Consider the following 18,847-nt stretch of genomic DNA (forward strand, 5'->3'; position numbering starts at 1 on the left):
AGAAAGAAGAAAAAAGAGCAACGCTTCTGAAAATGTGTTGGCAATAAAACTAAGCCCTTCCTTTCTTTTCTCCATCCATCCATCCATCCATCCATCTATTCCCTTTTTGTTTTCCTACCTTCCCTTCCTTCTTTCCTGTTCATTTGCATTTTCATTTTGCCTTCTTCATTCTTTTTTCACTTTTCTTTCCTTCCTGCTTGCTTGCCTTCCTTCTTCCTTCCTTCCTTCCTTCCCTTATCTTTTGATTCTCTATTTCACACTTTCTCCCTTCCCTTCTGATTCTCTATTTCACATCTTCCTTCCTTCCTTCCTTCCTTCCTTCCTTCCTTCCTTCCTTCCTTCCTTCCTTCCTTCCTTCCTTCCTTCCTTCCTTCATCTTTTGATTCTCTATTTCACATTTTCTCCCTTCCCTTCTGATTCTCTATTTCACATCTTCCTTCCTTCCTTCCTTTCCTTTCCTTTCCTTTCCTTTCCTTTCCTTTCCTTCCTCAGGGAAAACAATAACAGCAAAAGAATTTTCCAGCCTTTTCAGTAGTAAAATGAACTCTCAAACAAAACCAAGGAATATTTGAAATGTTGATGCGCCTCTTGCAAAAGAAGTAAACATTTGAGAAATTGCAGCTACCTTTTGGCACAGCTATCTGGACAAAGAGAAAGTGGGGCTTTCAACAGTAACATAAGCAAATGAAATATCGGCAAATTATACTTCTGGGCATCAAGGAAGAATAGGGAAAATATTGCAGGATGATAATGGTCTGTTTTGGCACACAACCTGTAACTATGGGAGCATCACAGAACCTCAACCGATGGCGTCATTTTGTTGTGTCTCGGTAAACGATGTCTTGAAAAGAGTTTGCTCATCTCTCAGGATCCGGCACCTTTTTGTCAGTAAAATTGTTTCTTCAAGTCAAATTGTTATCTACGGGTTTCATCAGCCTTCTGGACTGGCTTGCTTATAGCTCCTGCTTGTTGAACGAAATAACACCCTGTGCTACCCCTGTTATTTGCTCCCATTCCACCAGATAGTAATTCAGACATAAAAAATAATGCCTGTGTAGCAGACGCCTTTAAATGCGATCCCACAAAGTTATTGCGATCACAGGTTAATTTTTTCTTCTTCTTCCTAGTATTTCGCTACAGGGTCTGCTATTCAGATCGGCCAAAGGGAATGACAGATCATCCTTACCAAAACTCAAGCCCCCCGGAGGCCTTTTTCCAATTCTGTTCGGTTGAGCCCACCCTTGCTCTCCTCAAAGTTGCCCTTTCAAACTTTTGCAAACGTTGGTTTTTTTGTGTGTTTTTTTATAGCCGTAACTGAATTGCTCTAAATTAAACTTAAGATGGAACTTGGCCCCTTTGCCTCCAGGATCACAACAGGAGGCAGCACCTTGGTGACCTTGGCTGATTTTGAAAAGAAGGGTTGAATTTAATTAGGAATGGAAACTGCTCAAAAAAAAAAAAAAAATCCCAAGCTTACAGGCTAGATTAAAAGAAGGCAAAAGTCAGCCACTTCCTTATTGTTTCCAAAGATCTCTCCAAATTCTGCACTGATTCCAAAAGGGGAGGGTACAAGTAGTCCTCACTTTATGACTACAATTCAGCCCACAGTTTCCATTGCTGAGCAAGACCATTTTTAAGGGAATTTTGACCCATTTTATGACCTTTCTTTCCACAGTTACGTCAATCACTGCCGTTGATAAGTTAGTAACATGGTGATTAAACGAATCTGTTTTCCCCATTGACATTGTTTGTTAAAAGGTCGCAAAAGGGCACCACACGTGATCCCCCGGGACACGGCAACCCTCATAAATACATGCCAGTTGCCACGGGCCTGTAATTTTGATCATGGGACCATAGAGATGCTGCAGTGATTGTGTGAAAAAACGTCTTACTCTTTTCAGTGCCGTTGTAACTTTGAACAGTCACGAAACAAATTGTTGCCAGGTCAAGGATTGCCAACACTTAATGATGGCAATTGGCATTTCCGTTGCCAAGCAGTGCAGTCGTAAAGGGTCCGCTCACGTGACTGCATCATTTAGCAATGGCAATGCTGGCTGTCCCTGTTGCCATTGTTAAGCACGGATCACACAGCCGGGCTCCTCGGGAGAAAAACCTAAGGGAGTATGAGCAAATTATCCGGCAACATGCAACCTTTTCTGCCAGCTTCCGGGAACAAAAGTGGCGAATGGCAATCACACAACTGCAGGCTGCTGCAACTACAGTGTGAGCCAATAGCCAAGCACCTGGTTCACGATCACAAAGAATCGTCATAGGGCTGGGAGGGACCGTGGAGGTCTTCTAGTCCAACCCCCTGCTCAAGCAAGAGACCCACTACCGGGGTCGGGCAACTATGGCCTCTTTATGACTTATGGACTTCAACTCCCAGAATTCCTGAGCCACCTGACTCAGGAATTCTGGGAGTTGAAGTCCACGGGTCATAAAGGAACCATAGTTATTTACCCCGGCCTTATACCATTCTGGACAAATGGTTGTCCAATCTGTTCTTGAACACCTCCACAGATGGAGCCCCCGCAACTTCTAGAGGTAAGCCATTCCACTGATTAGTTGTTCTCACTATCATGAAATTTCTCCTTAATTTTAGGTTGGGTCTCTCTTTGATAACCATCCATCCATTACTTCTTCAGGTGCTCTGAAGAATTAATCCCTCCTCTTCCCCGTGACAGCCCTTCAAGCATTGGAAGATGGCTATTGGACTCCTCTAAGCCAGGGGTCCTCAAAGCTGGCTGAGGAATTCTGGGAGTTGAAGTCCACAAGTCTTCAAGTTGCCAAGGTTGAGAACCCCTGCTCTAAGCCTTCTCTTCGTTAAGCTGAGCATAACTATTTCCCTTAGCAGTTCATCATATGATTTAACCTCCAGATCTTTGTTGCTCTTCTCTGCCCTCTTAATCTAGGGCAGGGGTAGGCAACCTTGGCTCTTTTATGACTCCTGGACTTCAACTCCCAGAATTCCTAAGCCAGCATGGGTCAGCTTGGAAACCTCTCCCTTTCCCCTCAGCATGGCTAGCTCAGGAATTCTGGGAGTTGAAGTCCACCAGTCATAAAAGAGCCAAGGTTGCCTACCCCTGATCTAGGGCCTCATCACCTCAGCCCACGACTATGGAGGTGCTGGGATGACCAGAACTTTGAAGACCAGTTCTAAATCCTTCTTGTTCACCACCCTCATGACTTTGAACGGTCGCTGAATTAGGGGTCATAACTCAAGGAGCATCCGTGCTTCTCTCCTGACACCTTCCCTTGAGATTTATTGAGAATATAAGATGCTAGAAAGGCTGCTGAAAGCTAGAGAGTACAATAGAGACACTTGGCCACATTGCTAAAGACATCTTGCAACTAAATCACTGGAATTCATTCTCCTCTGGGGAAAAGAAATCACATTCATTTTCATCAAATTGAATGGAAACGGGTAGGAATAAAATGCAGGGTATTTACTCGTGGCGCTAATTCAGTTCCTAAACAAAACATGACAGGATTTTTGTTTGAAAATTACTCAGTAATTTCCAATTTAGTTCCCACGCAACACCCTTCCAGTCAGTCCCTATATTCTGTTCAGAGCAAGCATACATACACAGTTCAGATCAGCCAGCAAATACAAAGCTCCTTGTTTATTTCTTACACATCAGCCTTTGTTTATTCCAGCCTTAACCCTTTTATTTCTACAACAGCAACAGGATAGGGTGGAAAATAGGATATCAGGTGATCCCTCCTGTTGTGCATCATGAAGGAAAGAATTTGGTGACAGTGATAATATATCTAATAATTTTTTTCTTCTTAATTTTTGACAAAAGCAAAACAGTGGCTACTTTGGGGGCACAGATTTACCAAGTCCAGTTAGTTCTTAACTTACAACTGTTTATTGACCTGCATGACTGACCTGCAAAGGGGGACTTACAACCCAGATTCAAAGTTCTGACAGTCATGCCCCTCCATGGACACATGACCGATCTCAGCAAGGGGGCTGCATTTACAGCTATTTGCAGTGTCCCACATTCACTTTACAATGGTTTTGCCAAAAACAGCACTTATTTCCAGGTTTTGGCAAAATTGCACCCCCATACCAAACCATTGGCATTTGCTTAATGACTGTGGCACTTTATGACTGCCATATTCTATTCTATTCTATTCTATTCTATTCTATTCTATTCTATTCTATTATCGTTCCTCTATTCTACTCTATTCTTCATTCCCATTCTATTCTATTCTATTCTTCATTCCTCTATTCTATTCTATTTCTATTCTTCATTCCTCTATTCTATTCTATTTCTGTTCTTCATTCCTCTATTCTATTCTTCATTCCTCTATTCTATTCTACATTCCTCTATTCTATTTCTATTCTTCATTCCTCTATTCTATTCTATTTCTATTCTTCATTCCTCTATTCTATTCTATCCTATCCTATCCTATCCTAATTCTACTCTATTCTATACCTTATTCTATTATATTCCTATTTCCATTCCATTCCTTATCTGCCCAAAACCCAACAATCTCTGGATGGCTTACAGATGTATTTCTCAACCTCAGCAACTTGGAAGACGTGTGGACTTCATCTCCCAGAATTCCCCAGCCAGCAGGGATGGAGTTTGATTCTGAGACTTGGTTGAGAAATGCTGGCTTAGTCTTTCAAGTGCCCGAAGACTTGGTTGCTTTTTCTCTGAATTTACCCCCAAAATAACCTATGCATGTTTTACCCAAAGAAGAAAAGGTGAAAAATAAAAAAATAAAATAAAAACTTTTGACTCAATAGCGAGAGCAGCTTTTGGAAATCTGCCCAATAAATGCAGGTGATTGGAGCCTACCTTACAGGGCTGGTGTGAAGCGGAGGGGAAATAACACACACATTCACCCAAGCCACTGCTTTGAGTTCTTCGTTGCAAATCAGAACAGAAATACACTAAATCAGTGTTTCCCAAACTTGACAATTTTAAGGCATGTGGACTTCAACTCTCAGAATTCCACAGCCAGCATTGCTGGCTGTGGAATTCTGGGAGTTGAAGTCCACATGCCTTAAAATTGTCAAGTTTGGGAAACAATGCACTAAATGAACAATCGCCCAGCTATTATGAGAAGCCCCATCTCGACCACTTAAAAAAAGAAAGGGGAAAAAAAAAAATGCGATTTCTCCTTTTATAGGCTTCGCGCCCACGAAACCCCGCCCACCAAAATGAGTGACAGCCGATCCGCCCAAGTTCGCGCTCTACGCGACGGTCCTCTCATCCAATCACTTAGAGCGGGGGTGGGAGGGGCGGAGCGAAACGGGAAGGGCGTACCCGCGCGACAAGAAGGACGGGGGGGCGAGCGACGAAGAATCCATGGCGGCCAGTTACCCGTATGGACAGGTGAGGCGGCGGACGCGCGCGCGAGCGAAACAGGCGTCTAGCTCATCCCCGCCGCGGTGGCTGACGGGAGCCCCCGTAACTGAGGCGACGTCGAGGGGGCTCTCTATTGGAAGGGCTGGGCGTTGCCTAGGCAACCGGGAAAGGGTAGGGAGAGCGGAAAGGAGAGCGCCGGCAAGGAAACGAATCGCGCTTTTCAGTGACGCAGGGTGACGTCACGACCAGGCCAACGGAATAGTGATGTCATGGGAGGGAAATGGAGGTTGTTGGGGAGGGAGGGGAAGGAAGCTCCCCAAAACATAGTGAAGAAGTGTTTTCATGGGCTGGGGAATTCTGGGAGTTGAAGTCCACTTCTGCTTGCTGGAGCATTCTGGGAATTGAAGTCCGCCCTTCTTAACAGTTGCTAAGGATGAGCCTGGTCAGGATGTTGTGCAAGCTCTGACTTAAAGAATCAAAATTGCCTTAGACTTTTTCCAAGAGTCTGTTTTGCAGTGTTTCTCAATCTTGACAATTTTAAGGCACAAAGGATTTCGTCTTTTTTTATATTTAATACAGTGTTTCTCAACCTTGACAATTTTAAGGCATGTGGACTTCAACTCCCAGAATTCCACAGCCAGCAATGCTGGCTGTGGAATTCTGGGAGTTGAAGTCCACATGCCTTAAAATTGTCAAGGTTGAGAAGCACTGTGTTAAAGGATCTCCTTGATACAAAGTATTGCATAAAAATTAAGATTCTTATAGGCCCATTTCATTCCTTAAAAGACTATAAACTATACACCAAATTGTCAGCTAATCGAGAAAAATGATTATTGGCAAAATTATCTCTATGATTCAATCTAGCTTTATCCCAAGTGGAAATATACCTACCCATCAGGAAACAAATATACAACTTAATAAAATTAATATGTCTTCCCTAGACATTAGATCTTTAGATATATTTAAAAGTTTTTTGATTCTCTGGAAATAACCAGTTTTAAAACAAATATTAATTAAACCCGAACTTGGAGCTGGTATTTGTAAGATGATAAAAAAAAATATTTATGGGCCAACTGAAATTCAGACAATCCACATTGCTATAGAACAGTGGTTCTCAACCTGTGGGTCGGGACCCCATTTGGGGTCGAACGACCATTTCACGGGGGTCGCCAAACAACGTAGTCTGCCATTTCCCCCCCCCCTTTTCCTTAACTGTGCTACTCCCTTTTATTCTATTGGCTTTTGAAAGCCAATAGAATAGACTCTCTTGAATAGAGTCTAATTCTATTGGCTTTCAAAAGCCAATAGGAATTGTCTAGGCTGTCTCTGCCCTGCTGAGCCCGCCAAAAGTCCCGTTCTGCAAACGGTGCTGCACCAGTTGAGTAGTCCTCGACTTACGACCGGTTGAGTAATCCTCGACCTACGACCGGTTGAGTAGTCCTCGACTTACGACCGGTTGGAGTCGCTGCATTAAAAAGGTTGAGAACCACTGCTCTAGAAAGAGTATCCTATCCTGATTTCTCAGCCTTGGCAGCCAGTTCAGAGATTGACCCTGACACCTTCTACCGGTGAAATGTCTGCTTTATAGCTGCTCTTGTATTTTCCTAAGCCCCAAATGGTTTCTCTTTTCTTGTGGAGTAAGAGGAGCTGAAGAATTCATTAGCACCAAAAAGTGGTTTACCCTGATAACTTGATGAGGAGATAGAGAGGAACAAGGAGCATTTCACAACCATGGAAGTTATGAAGAAGGGAGAAGGAATATTTCACAATGAGAAACCTAAGCCCTGTGATGATTCATTGTCTGCTTTTTTACAGTTCCTTCCTTCTTTCGTTCCTTCCCAGGGCTTCCCTGGAAATGCAGGACCGGCTCCAGGAGCTCCTCAAGGCAGCTATCCTGGTGGACAGTATGGAGGTGGACTGCCTTCCGGGGGATCGTATGGGAGCCCAGCACCTGGAGGCCCATATGGACCACCGCCACCCAGTGGAGGACCATATGAATACCCTTCCTCTGGCCCTCCGGGTGGAATGTATGGGGGTGGCCCAGTCCCAGGAGGGTCATATGGACAGCCTTCTAATCCCGATGGTGCTCCCCAACCTGGGCCCTATGGGGCAGGTGGTCATGGAGGTGAGTGGTAGGACGTTTGTCTCAATTCAGTTGTCAGGTTGTGATGGAATCTATGCACTGTTGAACCAGGATATCCTCATTTATCTGGAATTGCTCTTCTGGCCATCCTTTTTTTTCCCTATTGGTTGCAATATTCACTCTTTTTTTTTAAGCTAGCGAACATTTCAAATCAAGTCTGTTATCAAGTTTCCTATCTAAGAACTGGTTGATCTTGACCCTCAAAAATTGGCCTTTTTGCACTGCGGCGTTTTGCTGCCCTTCTACAAAAAACTGTGATTACCAGATCTGTCAAGTTATAGTGAGAAATGTGCGGTTGTCATTTGTCGGTTTGTTCTAACTTTGGAGCATTTCCCATCTCCTTTCTGGTGCTGATCAAGAGCTATAAATGTGTAGACAGCTGAGAAACTTTTAGAAGACTGGATTTTCAATTCACATTTAAACCATAACCACCACCACCACCACCACCACCACCCCCAGTATGGCAGGTTGTGAGCCAAGTAGCATTTTTTTTCCTGGACTAAGTGACATTTTGTAAGCGTTGTTGGAATACGGTAACGCCTGTGTTTTGCAGACATTTTGAACGCCTTTGAGGTAAAAGCATCTCTCAAAGGAGGGAAACTTGCCTGTAGCTCCAGGGCTCCCTTGGCTACATGTTAAGGAACAAGATGATATCTGACATCTATCACTTTGTGGACTGGTTCTGCAGCTGCAGCAGTGGATGCCTGTTTTGTGTTGCAGAATTGGAGAAACCCTCTTTAATTGAACTATTCATCTCCGTTTAGAGCAGCGGTTCAGAAAGGCATTCCTGTTGCATTGTTTAAGGTTCCAAGGAGAGAACTGAAAACTATCAAAGTTGCCTTCCTCAGGAGATGGACATAAAACTATATTGCTGTGCAGAAACCTCCTCAACACAATAGCATTTGCATCCTGCTGAAGCAACATGCCTTCTCCATCTTGGCCATGAGCATTACAAATCTTTGGAAGAAGACCTCATTTGTTTCCCTTCTGTTTTTACAAGGTTTTGCATCCCACTGCCCAAGTGAACTTTCTTCCCCTGGGCTCACATTTAACATATCCCCCCTACCCTTTATTTGTTTTTTTGGTGTGTGAGGAGGCGAGAAAGGCTGATTCAACAAATGAGAAGATTCGAGTCTCATCTTACCTTCTCCAGTTGTCAGAAGCTTGCTAGATGTCTCCTGTCAATGTTGGCGGGTACTTGGCATGCTCTGGTCGAAGGCTCCGCAGTTCTCTGTATATGTTCTTTATATCTCATTGTTTCTCACACAGGCCACGTTCCCCCTGGTGTGGATCCAGAAGCTTTTTCTTGGTTCCAGACTGTAGATGCTGACCACAGTGGCTACATCACAACTAAGGAGCTCAAGCAAGCCCTGGTCAACTCCAACTGGTCTGCTTTCAGCGATGATACTTGCTTGATGATGATGAGTAAGTAATGAGTAATTCTTTTGGGGTAAAAGAATGTATACTCAGTGTGGTGAAAAGCATGTGGGGACCCTGTAATACTGTAGGTCTGATTCCCCATCAGAGTTTCTGGAGCTATTCTCTATTACAGTGGTTCTCAACCTTTTTAATACCGCGACCCCCCACCGGTCGTAGGTTGAGGACTACTCAACCGGTCGTAAGTTGAGGACTACTCAACTGGTGCAGCACCGTCTGCAGAATGGGACTTTTGGCGGGCTCAGCAGGGCAGAGACAGCCTGGACAATTCCTATTGTCTATAGAGTCTATTCTATTGGCTTTCCAAAGCCAATAGAATAAAAGGGAGTAGCACAGCTAAGGAAAAGGGGGAAAAAATGGTGGACTGCGTTGTTTGGCGACCCCCATGAAATGGTCGTTCGACCCCAAATGGGGTCCCGACCCACAGGTTGAGAACCACTGCTCTATTAGGATGTGGCCGTCAGAAGATCAAGTACATCCGCTCTTGACAGTTCAGAAAAGTCCTGCGCAATATTTTCTCAAAAGGTGCTTGTATTTGAATGTGAACAAAATAGATTCTGTGGCTTCTCTTATAATTTGCTTTTTTTTCTTGAGACGGTATGAATACGTTTTTGTTTTTTTTTTGTACCCAGGCTATATCTTCACGATAAATCAAATCAACTTTTATTATGGGCAAAGACCAGCATTAAGGGTGTGAGCTACAAAGAATTTAAAAACATAAACTTAAAATAAATAGGAAAAAAATTACATAAAAGAACCCCTAAAGAATATAAAACAAGAAATAAAATACTCTAAAAGGAGGGGCAAAAAACATTAAAATGGACATAAAAAACCTGGCAAACGAAATCCATTTAATACAAATAATATAATAAATCTAATACACACATTCTGTAATAATGGCCTGGGGTTTGTTATAGCGAGGATGGTGTGCAAGATTAGCAGGGAGTTGTAAACGCATCCTGTGCGCCTTGGGTATTTGTGCAGTAACGGTGAAATGAGACTCATACGAATGTCTCTATAACGTAGGCACCGGAGAAGTCTTTTCAAGATGTCATTCTGAAGGAATCTAAGCTGCTGGTCAATCCCTAGTTCAGGGGTAGGCAACCTTGGCTTTTTTATGATTTGTGGACTTCAGCTCCCAGAATTCCTGAGCCAGCCATGCTGAGGGGAAAGGGAGAGTTTCCAAGCTGAGCCATGCTGGCTCAGGAATTCTGGGAGTTGAAGTCCACGAGTCATAAAAGAGCCAACGTTTCCCTCATGCTGGCTCAGGAATTCTGAGAGTTGAAGTCCACCAGTCATAAAAGAGCCAAGGTTGCCTACCCCTGCCCTAGTTACTCATCCCACTAGAGTCTCAGCAATTTTTTTACATCGTGGGGACCAAAACTGGATGCAATATTCCAAGTGTGGCCTTACCAAGGTGTTGTAAAGTGGTATTAATACTTCACGTGATCTTGATTCTATCCCTCTGTTAATGCAGCCTAGCACTGTGTTGGCTTTTTTGGCAGCTGCAGCACACAGATGGCTCATATTTAAATGATCTCTTACCTTTGTCACTAGTGAAAGCTGGGAGAGTCTTTTGACCAGGTTTAATTGCTGGAGGAGATGCTGGTTTGGGCAAGTGCTGTTGGAGAAGACCGCAAGGAGACCCACCCTCCCAGCCTTCCCTGCAGAAGCTTCTGTGAAGGTCCTGCAGCTGGGCAGAATGTCCTTCCAGCTGTTGCAGGGACCAGAGGCTGATGAACAGCTGCCAAATAAAGCCACATGGTTATTCCTCTCCATTAGAAGGGGTCACTTTGCTTCACAAAGCCATTTCAAAGGAAATTTCACTCACGTTTTCATCAAAGCAAAGATGATTCCTCCCCCCTCCTTTGAAGATTTGCACAGCCCTGGCTCTTACCATTAGGGCATTTTTTTTTCCCCTTAGCGTGCAACCAGAAGCCATCTTCCTATAATTTATAAACCATTTTCTGTCTGCATGGTGGGATGACGGAGAATAAGCTTTGTTCTTTGGACGATGCCCCTTCAGGTTTTTGAAGATCGTTCTCTTCTCCCTCTCATCGCCTTTTCCTAAGGCTCAAGTTTTTCCAGCTCCTTTTCAATCTCTCCTCTTTGGAGAAAAAAAAATCTCAAAACTGGAGGCCCATGAAATAGTGAAGAAAACAAACGTTACAGGCTGTTTTGCGTGTAATAGAAAAGAGAGCAGGAGAATCGTATAATAAAGCGATTCAAATGTAATGGAATACGAAGGATAATTACAAGCATAACTACGTTTGAAGTTCGTGGACTTTGATGCTTCGCTCCCTCAAAGGAGCTGCTCCTTGCAACAGCACATTATTCTTTCCCCACGTAAACAAGGGAAAATGGGTTTTTTTTCTCCACTGCTGTTCTGCGGCTGGTCATTTGAAGCCCAAAGAGGAGCTACAGGTCTGCATGCATATATAGCTTCCTCAATATCTAAACCAGTAAACTGGGTTAAGGGGCAAACCTAGCTTCCTAAAGATAGTCCACCATTGCCTTCAACGTTTTTCAGGGAGAATCTTTTTCCCAATTTCAGCCAAATCTTCTGTTCTTTCTCCTGCTGTCGAACTGATGGCATTCTAAGGAACAGGATAAACTTGGAGACACTTCTTCAATAGGTTCAAAATGGCATGCTAGGGCTTGTAAAAAAAACCTGCAAACCTAATTAAGCAGCCTCCAAAGCGGTATGACGCTCTCATCTCCCTTTCAGCTTTGGGTTGGGAAAAATAATTGCAATGTAGGCAATGCAACATCACCGTTCAGTGCCTCCTTCTCATCTTTCTGTCTCGGCAGACATGTTCGACAAAAGCAAATCTGGTCGGATAGACCTCTATGGCTTTTCAGCCCTGTGGCGTTATATACAACAGTGGCGGAATCTGTTCCAGCAGTTTGATCGGGACCATTCAGGAAACATTAACTGTAACGAACTGCATCAAGGTGAGATATTGGAGGTGGCAATGTTTTCCGTTGATTGTTGACTTTCCCGTTTGGAAATGAGATTGTGGAGTCCTTGGTGCTCTCTGAGCTTGGTGGTTTTCTTGCAAACAGATCATTACCCATCCAGGTAACGTTGTCATTTGCATCGTTCCCTTCTAACACTGAAGATATCACCTAGTTGGGTAATGAAACATCTGCAAGCAAACAACCAAGCGCAGAGAGGATTGCATACATCCTCTCTATCAGCCAACACTCATATAACCAGGAATTAACACCCAGACAAACAATACTCTAATTGTGGAATTGCCGAGGAGAAAACTACACTGCACTGACATTATCGGGGCAAGCCACTATATATAAGCAGAGAGCAAGCCCCACTCTCTTCTAACACTGATGGTGTTATCTAGGTGGGTAATAAAATACCTGCAAGAAAACAACCAGGCTCAGAGAACACCAAGGAGACCACAGTTAAATTCTGAGCTGCTTCTATTAGAAACGAGATGTCCCATGGATCAGATTTCTAAGAGCAGTGCTGGCACTCCAAAGGTAGGTTCCATTTTTTTCCCATGATTCCTCAGCTTGGAAATCTTCTCCAAGGCTGGATCTACCACTGGCTCAGCCCAGTGTTCTACAGCTGTTAGTGGCCTGGATCAATCCCAAAAAGCTTTGCACTGAACAGGATCATAGGTTCAATTCCTGGCATTTAAAAATCTTCTGACAATCAGCAGATTACCTGGCAATTAAAGTAATGCTGAGTTGTTCAGCCATGAAAAAGACAGCTTCTTCTATCTGTCTGATTCAGTTGGTCAGAAGGCCTTGCCCCTAAGATGGATGTGGACTTTCTTGAGCTTGGAGAAGGAGAAAGAACTGGACTAAAAGGGCTGGCAGCTGTGAATCCACCCAAAGCAGAAGATGGGAAAGAAAGCAAAAATTGTGTGGGGGGAAAACCCTTAGTTCCCCAGAATTGTTAGGTCGTTCTTCCACATTGGAATTTAAAAATATCAGGTCGTGCCATTCTATCACCAATTATTTGAGTCGTCAGCCTGGTGGATTTTTATTAGGGATTGAGTTATGTGAGAGTTAGTTCTCACTTTGCCAGAGGAATACTGTCTGATATCCAATCTTGCTAAGACAAGAATAAATGTTTATTCATTTAACAAATGTATATAGCTTCCCATCTACTCAAGACTGCCCAGAAATAAAACATAATAAACTATACAGATCCAGTTCAAAAGTATTTGTCTCAAGGATTCTAAAAACTACATTATTAACATATCAAACAGAACTTGCCAGAGCTTGATCAAAATCCCAGTCTCGGTGTCTAGGAGAAAAATCTTTCCTGTCTTCTGAAAGGCTAATAGGCTTGGGGGTTGTCAGTATCTTAAGAGGGGAGGTGCTATAACAGAGAAACTCTGTGGCCTGGGGTCTACCAGAGGCATTGCTTCATCAATAGGACCTGGAGCTTGGCCACTTTTGCCAGCTCTATGGGGATGGGCAGAAACCATTGGTCTTAGGCCAGGGGTAGGCAACCTTGGCTCTTTTATGACTCATGGACTTCAACTCCCAGAATTCCTGAGCCAGCTATGCTGGCTTAGGAATTCTGGGAGTTGGGGTCCACGAGTCATAAAAGAGCCAAGGTTGCCTACCTGTGTCCTAGGCAGTCTGACAATGAGGCTTCCAGCTTCCCGCAAAAGAGAGATTGATCTGGGCCACTCCATAGTTCAGGCAGAAGAAAGAACTGCAAAAATACAAGCATTGATTTCCCTATAAGCAGGGCTCCCTTTTGATTCACAGCAGTGACTAAGATCCTTCCTTAATGGCTTCTGAGCTCTTCTGCGATGATCAGGAAAAAAAAAAAAAATCTTAATACTTGGGAGCCAACTCGATTGATTTCAGCCCAGCCTTGCTGGGGAGAGAACTTGACAGATTTCCTCCGTCACATTTCCATTGCCTTCCTTCTAGCTCTTTGCCAAATGGGGTACAATTTGAGCCCCCAGTTTGCCCAGCTGCTGGTGTCCCGTTATGCGCAGAAGGGCTGCGCTCCTAGCATCCAGCTGGACCGCTTCATCCAGATCTGCACTCTCCTCCAGAGCATGACCGAAGCATTCCGGGAGAAGGATACCGGCATGACAGGCAACGCGCGGATCAGCTACGAAGACTTCCTCATGATGTCCATTACTCGCATGCTGTGAAACCTTTCCTTCAGAAACAAAGGAAGGGGGTGGACATTGAGGACCCTGCATTGGACCGCTGGCTTTTCCAGCAAGACAGAGAAGGGAAGGCCACCTTGTGCACAAGGTGTTGTGCATGAAGGAAATGGAAACCACCCTCCTTTATTTCTGTGAAGCCAATGCCTCAGTTCCACCAATGGACTCTTTTGACATTGTTCTACAGTTGATAGATTTGGTCGTTATGGATCATTGTTGCTTATGTAACTCCTTAAGGAGGAAATGGCTCACGCTATCCGATTTCCCCAGTGAGGTCCTTCCAGATGCACTGGAATTTAATTCCCAGAATCCTTCAGCCAGATTGGTTGAAGATTGTTTGAGTTGAAGTCCAAAACAACTGGAGGCCCCAGGTGAGGAAAAAGCATCCCTAGGACACCTGATGCTCTTTTCCCTAGAGTTTCCTCTTTGGCCCCAGGTATAAAAATCATATAAACGCTTCAGTGTAGGATAATCTTCCGGCTTCAGAGCAAGTAGCCCAGCATATCAAATATTAGCTCTTCCTTCTAGAATTTTCTACCTGCACGTCGCTATGAATTTACATGGGTCTACCTTGAACAGACCTGAATTCCACAGCAGAAAGTGCTCCATAAGGGCAGACCGAGGCTTCTGTCCCTGCTGCTCATTTCAAGTCCAGCTCCCAGTTTGCCATTAGGAGGTAAGCAGCTCTCCACCCACCCATCCTGCCAAAATTTCTTTTTTGAGTGGGACATTCCTGGTAATCTTCATCTCCAGGTGATCCCTCTTCGCCAAAGGTCCTCTTGCCAAACATTAAATCAGGTGCATTTTCTTGCCAATGTAACTTTCATAGTGGCCCAAATCATGGTTAACGATGTGCCAGCCAGAGATTTATGATTTATACTTGAATGCAATATACAATAAACAATCCCAAACACTGTGATTCTTCTTTTCTTCCTCCTCCTCCTCCTCCTCCTCCTCCTCCTCCTCCTCCTCCTCCTCCTCCTCCAGTGTAATAAATCTCTAGAGCAGTGTTTCTCAACCTTGACAATTTTAAGGCATGTGGACTTCAACTCCCAGAATTCCACAGCCAGCATTGCTGGCTGTGGAATTCTGGGAGTTGAAGTCCACATGCCTTAAAATTGTCAAGGTTGAGAAACACCGCTCTAGAGTAACATAGGGACAGCCTAATTTAAAACTCTATTAAGTTTCTTTGGGGGAAAAAAGCTGAAATACAGATATGATAACTAAAACAGGGTGAGAAGCTGGAGACCTAATTGAACAAGCATCCTTTTGGTAGGAGATCTCTAAAGACTTACCAAGTCAATAAACGTGAATAGAAATCTCATATGAAGAACAACATCTATGTCTCTTCTTAGAAACATAACGTTAATCTTTGATTTCTGGGGCTTGTCGTTGCCAGAGAGGAATTTGGAAGTATTCTGAGATACAGAAGTAGATCACAGACTGTGTTTTGAGTCAAGGGGCAACATATTAGTGTCCTTCCCATGCTTTTTTTCTCATAACCAGTTCTCTGTATGTTTATTTATGTGCTTATGGCACCCTTATACCACCAACTCGACACAGATTGATCATTTCGCGAAGCTACACAAAATCCATAAAAATGTAGCACTAGCCTACTGTAGCCTGCATCCCATGAACATCTTCCTTACTTCCTATTTATTAGAAGCTCTGAAGAACAGCTCAGCTGTTCATTGCCCTCTGAAAGGCTGTCACTGTTGAATATGCAATATCTCAGTTGTTTTCCAACACTGGCATATCTGGAGAAAAATCATGCTGTTATGACCCTCTTCCCTGTTTTAATATTCACTCCAGTTCTTTCAAGATTACAAATTAGCTGAGTTGGGTCTACCTAAAGAAGGTTGTCCTTCAGATGCCAAGTCATAAAGACCTTTATTGGTGTAAAGTAATACTTTAAACTCTACTGGAAGAAAATGTGGCACCGTCTATACCAGGGGTAGGCAACATTGGCTCTTTTACGACTCGTGGACTTCAACTCCCAGAATTCCTGAGCCAGCATGGCTCAGCTTGGAAACCTCCTTTTCCCCTCAGCACAGCTGGCTCAGGAATTCTGGGAGTTGAAGTCCATAAAAGAGCCAAGGTTGCCTACCCCTGCTCTATACCAATGTTATATGACCCTGGCAGTTCACAGACACCAGCAGGCTGGCTACTACATTCTGCATCAATGGAAGCTTAGGACAAGAACACAATTCAAAATGTTTCTCGCTATTTTTTTGAAAGATTCCGAAGGTAGAATCAGTTCCACACTATACCAAAGTTTTGTTTTTACTGGTGTTGAATAAGGTTGAGCTCACAGCAAAGTAGCCATGGTTTATGGTTGATTGATTTCAACATGCCATGGGAAAATCCAATTAATTATAGTTCACTGCAGAGTGTGAATGTATCTAAGGACCTATAAGGATCTTTGAAGGGGCATCATTTGAAGGGGAAATTTCTTATTGATTCAGGAGAGCATATATTTTACCTGTCTCTAATTCTTGGATCTCTGTTGAGCAGGGCCCTTATCCTTTGCATTCTGCTCCTAAACATGGAGGCTCCATCTAGGAGTCAGAACTGACCTATCAGGGGGATTGTTTAATGGAGATTGAATATGTTTTAGGTCAAGTCATACTATTGCTCCCTACTGGACAGTATTATTAACAGAGAACCAGATGTCTTCCAGATATACTGGGACTGCAATTCCCAGAATCCTTATGCTGGCTGGGAAATTCTGGGGCATTGAAGTCTAAACATCTTAAAGTTGACAAGGTTGAGAAACATGCATCAAAATAGTGGAATCTTTGCCTTTGCATAATGTCTATATCCAGTGGTTTTCTTGGGACTGACCCAAGAAAGTCAGTCAAAATACGAAGCGAAAAAGCATTAATTGCTCTAAACTCTAATGTACTTTGATTGTACTGTTTCACATTATATGCATACCAGCATCTATCCCATTTTCACTCAACTAATTTGGCAGTGGAATGGGTTTAATTAAATGGTGGTGCAAATCCAGCCATTGTGTCTTAAGACACTCTGGTTAATGACTTCATGCAATATGTTGAAGACATTGAATGCAACAAGCCATGGCTTACACAGCGATGCGCTCTTTGTTCTGCAATTCTGATTGCCCGAAAAGGTATCCCAAAGGATTGTGTTTTGCAACATTCCCATCTCCCAGATCAAAGGGCACTTTGATATACCACCCAGTTCTAGTTTCCAGCTGTTCATGTACAACACTGACTATAATCAGGTCTTTGCTGCATCAGCTGCACTCTGTGATGTCCTTCTGGGCTTGTGGAACACATTACACTACTCAGCATGAGGTGGAATTCTGCTAAAGCTGCAGAAGTTTGTAGTACTGGGGTAGGGAGAATATAAACTCATCCATTGTGATGCATTATAGCTGAAATTCCTTTTGTAGTGGCCACTACAAAAAGAGCTGTCAGAAAAGATGGACAGAGATTTAGTTGGTGAAAACTGAGCCTGGAATATCATAAAATCCACTCAGTGAACTATAGTGGAAGTGAATACAAGGAGCCTTCAATCCTGCTCTGTTTCAGCAACTTTAGAAGGGGTGGACTTCAACTCCCAGAATTCCACAGCCAGTTGATCATTTGAGCTTGGTCATGTGGAAAGTCAGCCACCCCTCCAGAGAAGGGAATATTAAAAAGGCAGAATATTATATTTCCTCAAAGGATCTTAAAAAGGCAGAAAAGCATGCCCAGTTTTTCTTAATAGTCCCAAGTCTCCCTCCCCCCAAACAGAGGCCAGCTTTTAGAAATGCAAATTCAATAATCCATTCAGGAAGGTTGGAGCCAGGAAGCTAGAAATTAGGAAGACAAAGACACCTAAAATATACATACTGCCACCCAAATTCTAAGGACAGGAGACATAATAGGATTAACCCACCAATACCAAAAGGGCACACAGACTCAGGTCAAAGTTCATGACACAGGAAACACAAAGCTTCAAACAGGAACAGGAAACAACCTCAAGAGCCTCAGAAGGTATAAAAGCCACCACTCTGCTCCTTGTGGTCAGTTTTTCCAGTTTTTCCATCTATCTGTCTGGCTCTCCTCTTCAATAAACTACAACCTTCTTTCTAAAGCAGTCTCCATGTTGTTTATTCCCGGCTTAGACTCGACCCTGATGAAGATTTTTCTTTCAACAGTCATTTGTGCTTTCAGTGAGAACTCTGGATTGAGTTCTACAGTGCATTTGTTCTACAGTGCATTTGTTTGTTGCCTTGGCAGCCCATGGTATTGACAGGAGTCTTCCCCAAGATCGGTGTTCAAAACACTTTCTAACGTGCTTCGTCAGAGTCCAGCTTTCACTTCTAAGGAAACGGAGAGAAACATTCCCTGCTATGCTGGCTGAGGAATTCTGGGAGCTGAAGTCCACAAGTCTTAAAGTTGCCAAGGTTGCAGGCCCCTGCATTAGAATCTCTTTCTGAAGGCCTTCATTGTTGCGCTACCCAGTGCTCATTTGCAGCGTAATTCTTGTCTGCCAATTTCTTTATGCTTACTGGTTGATCCTAAAAGGCAGAAGCTGTCTCCCACTTCAATATCATCATCATCATTACAAAGATATTAAAGTTGATTGTTAAACCCATTGCCAGTTAGCTTGGTGCATATGTTCCAAAGAGCTATAAATCAAAATATATGGCATCAATTGTAGTAACCTTAGTAACAATAACGTGAAAATCTCAACGACTTGCTCTGCCTACACGAGTCTATGAAGAGATCTGGCAAAGGACCAGAAACCCTGTTGACGCAGAAAAG

General features: G+C 43.4%; 1 protein-coding gene across 2 annotated transcripts; it reads left to right on the plus strand.

The window, feature by feature from the left end:
• The first annotated feature begins 5,268 nt into the window (after positions 1–5,268).
• Positions 5,269–14,988, plus strand: PEF1 (penta-EF-hand domain containing 1). Of its 2 annotated transcripts, none has more exons than XM_039329752.1 (5): positions 5,269–5,354; positions 7,170–7,452; positions 8,740–8,895; positions 11,719–11,862; positions 13,825–14,988. In XM_039329752.1, the coding sequence occupies exons 1-5, from the start codon at positions 5,328–5,330 to the stop codon at positions 14,052–14,054; spliced, it is 840 nt and encodes a 279-aa protein (XP_039185686.1). In that variant the 5' UTR covers positions 5,269–5,327; the 3' UTR covers positions 14,055–14,988. The 2 variants fall into 2 exon arrangements, with proteins under 2 accessions (XP_039185686.1, XP_039185677.1); XM_039329743.1 differs by having other exon boundaries at positions 5,311–5,354; positions 7,143–7,452.
• The last annotated feature ends 3,859 nt before the right edge of the window (positions 14,989–18,847 follow it).

Source organism: Crotalus tigris, unplaced genomic scaffold (genome assembly GCF_016545835.1).
Source record: "Crotalus tigris isolate CLP2741 ecotype Arizona unplaced genomic scaffold, ASM1654583v1 scf7180000017614.5298720, whole genome shotgun sequence".
NCBI lineage: Eukaryota > Metazoa > Chordata > Lepidosauria > Squamata > Viperidae > Crotalus > Crotalus tigris.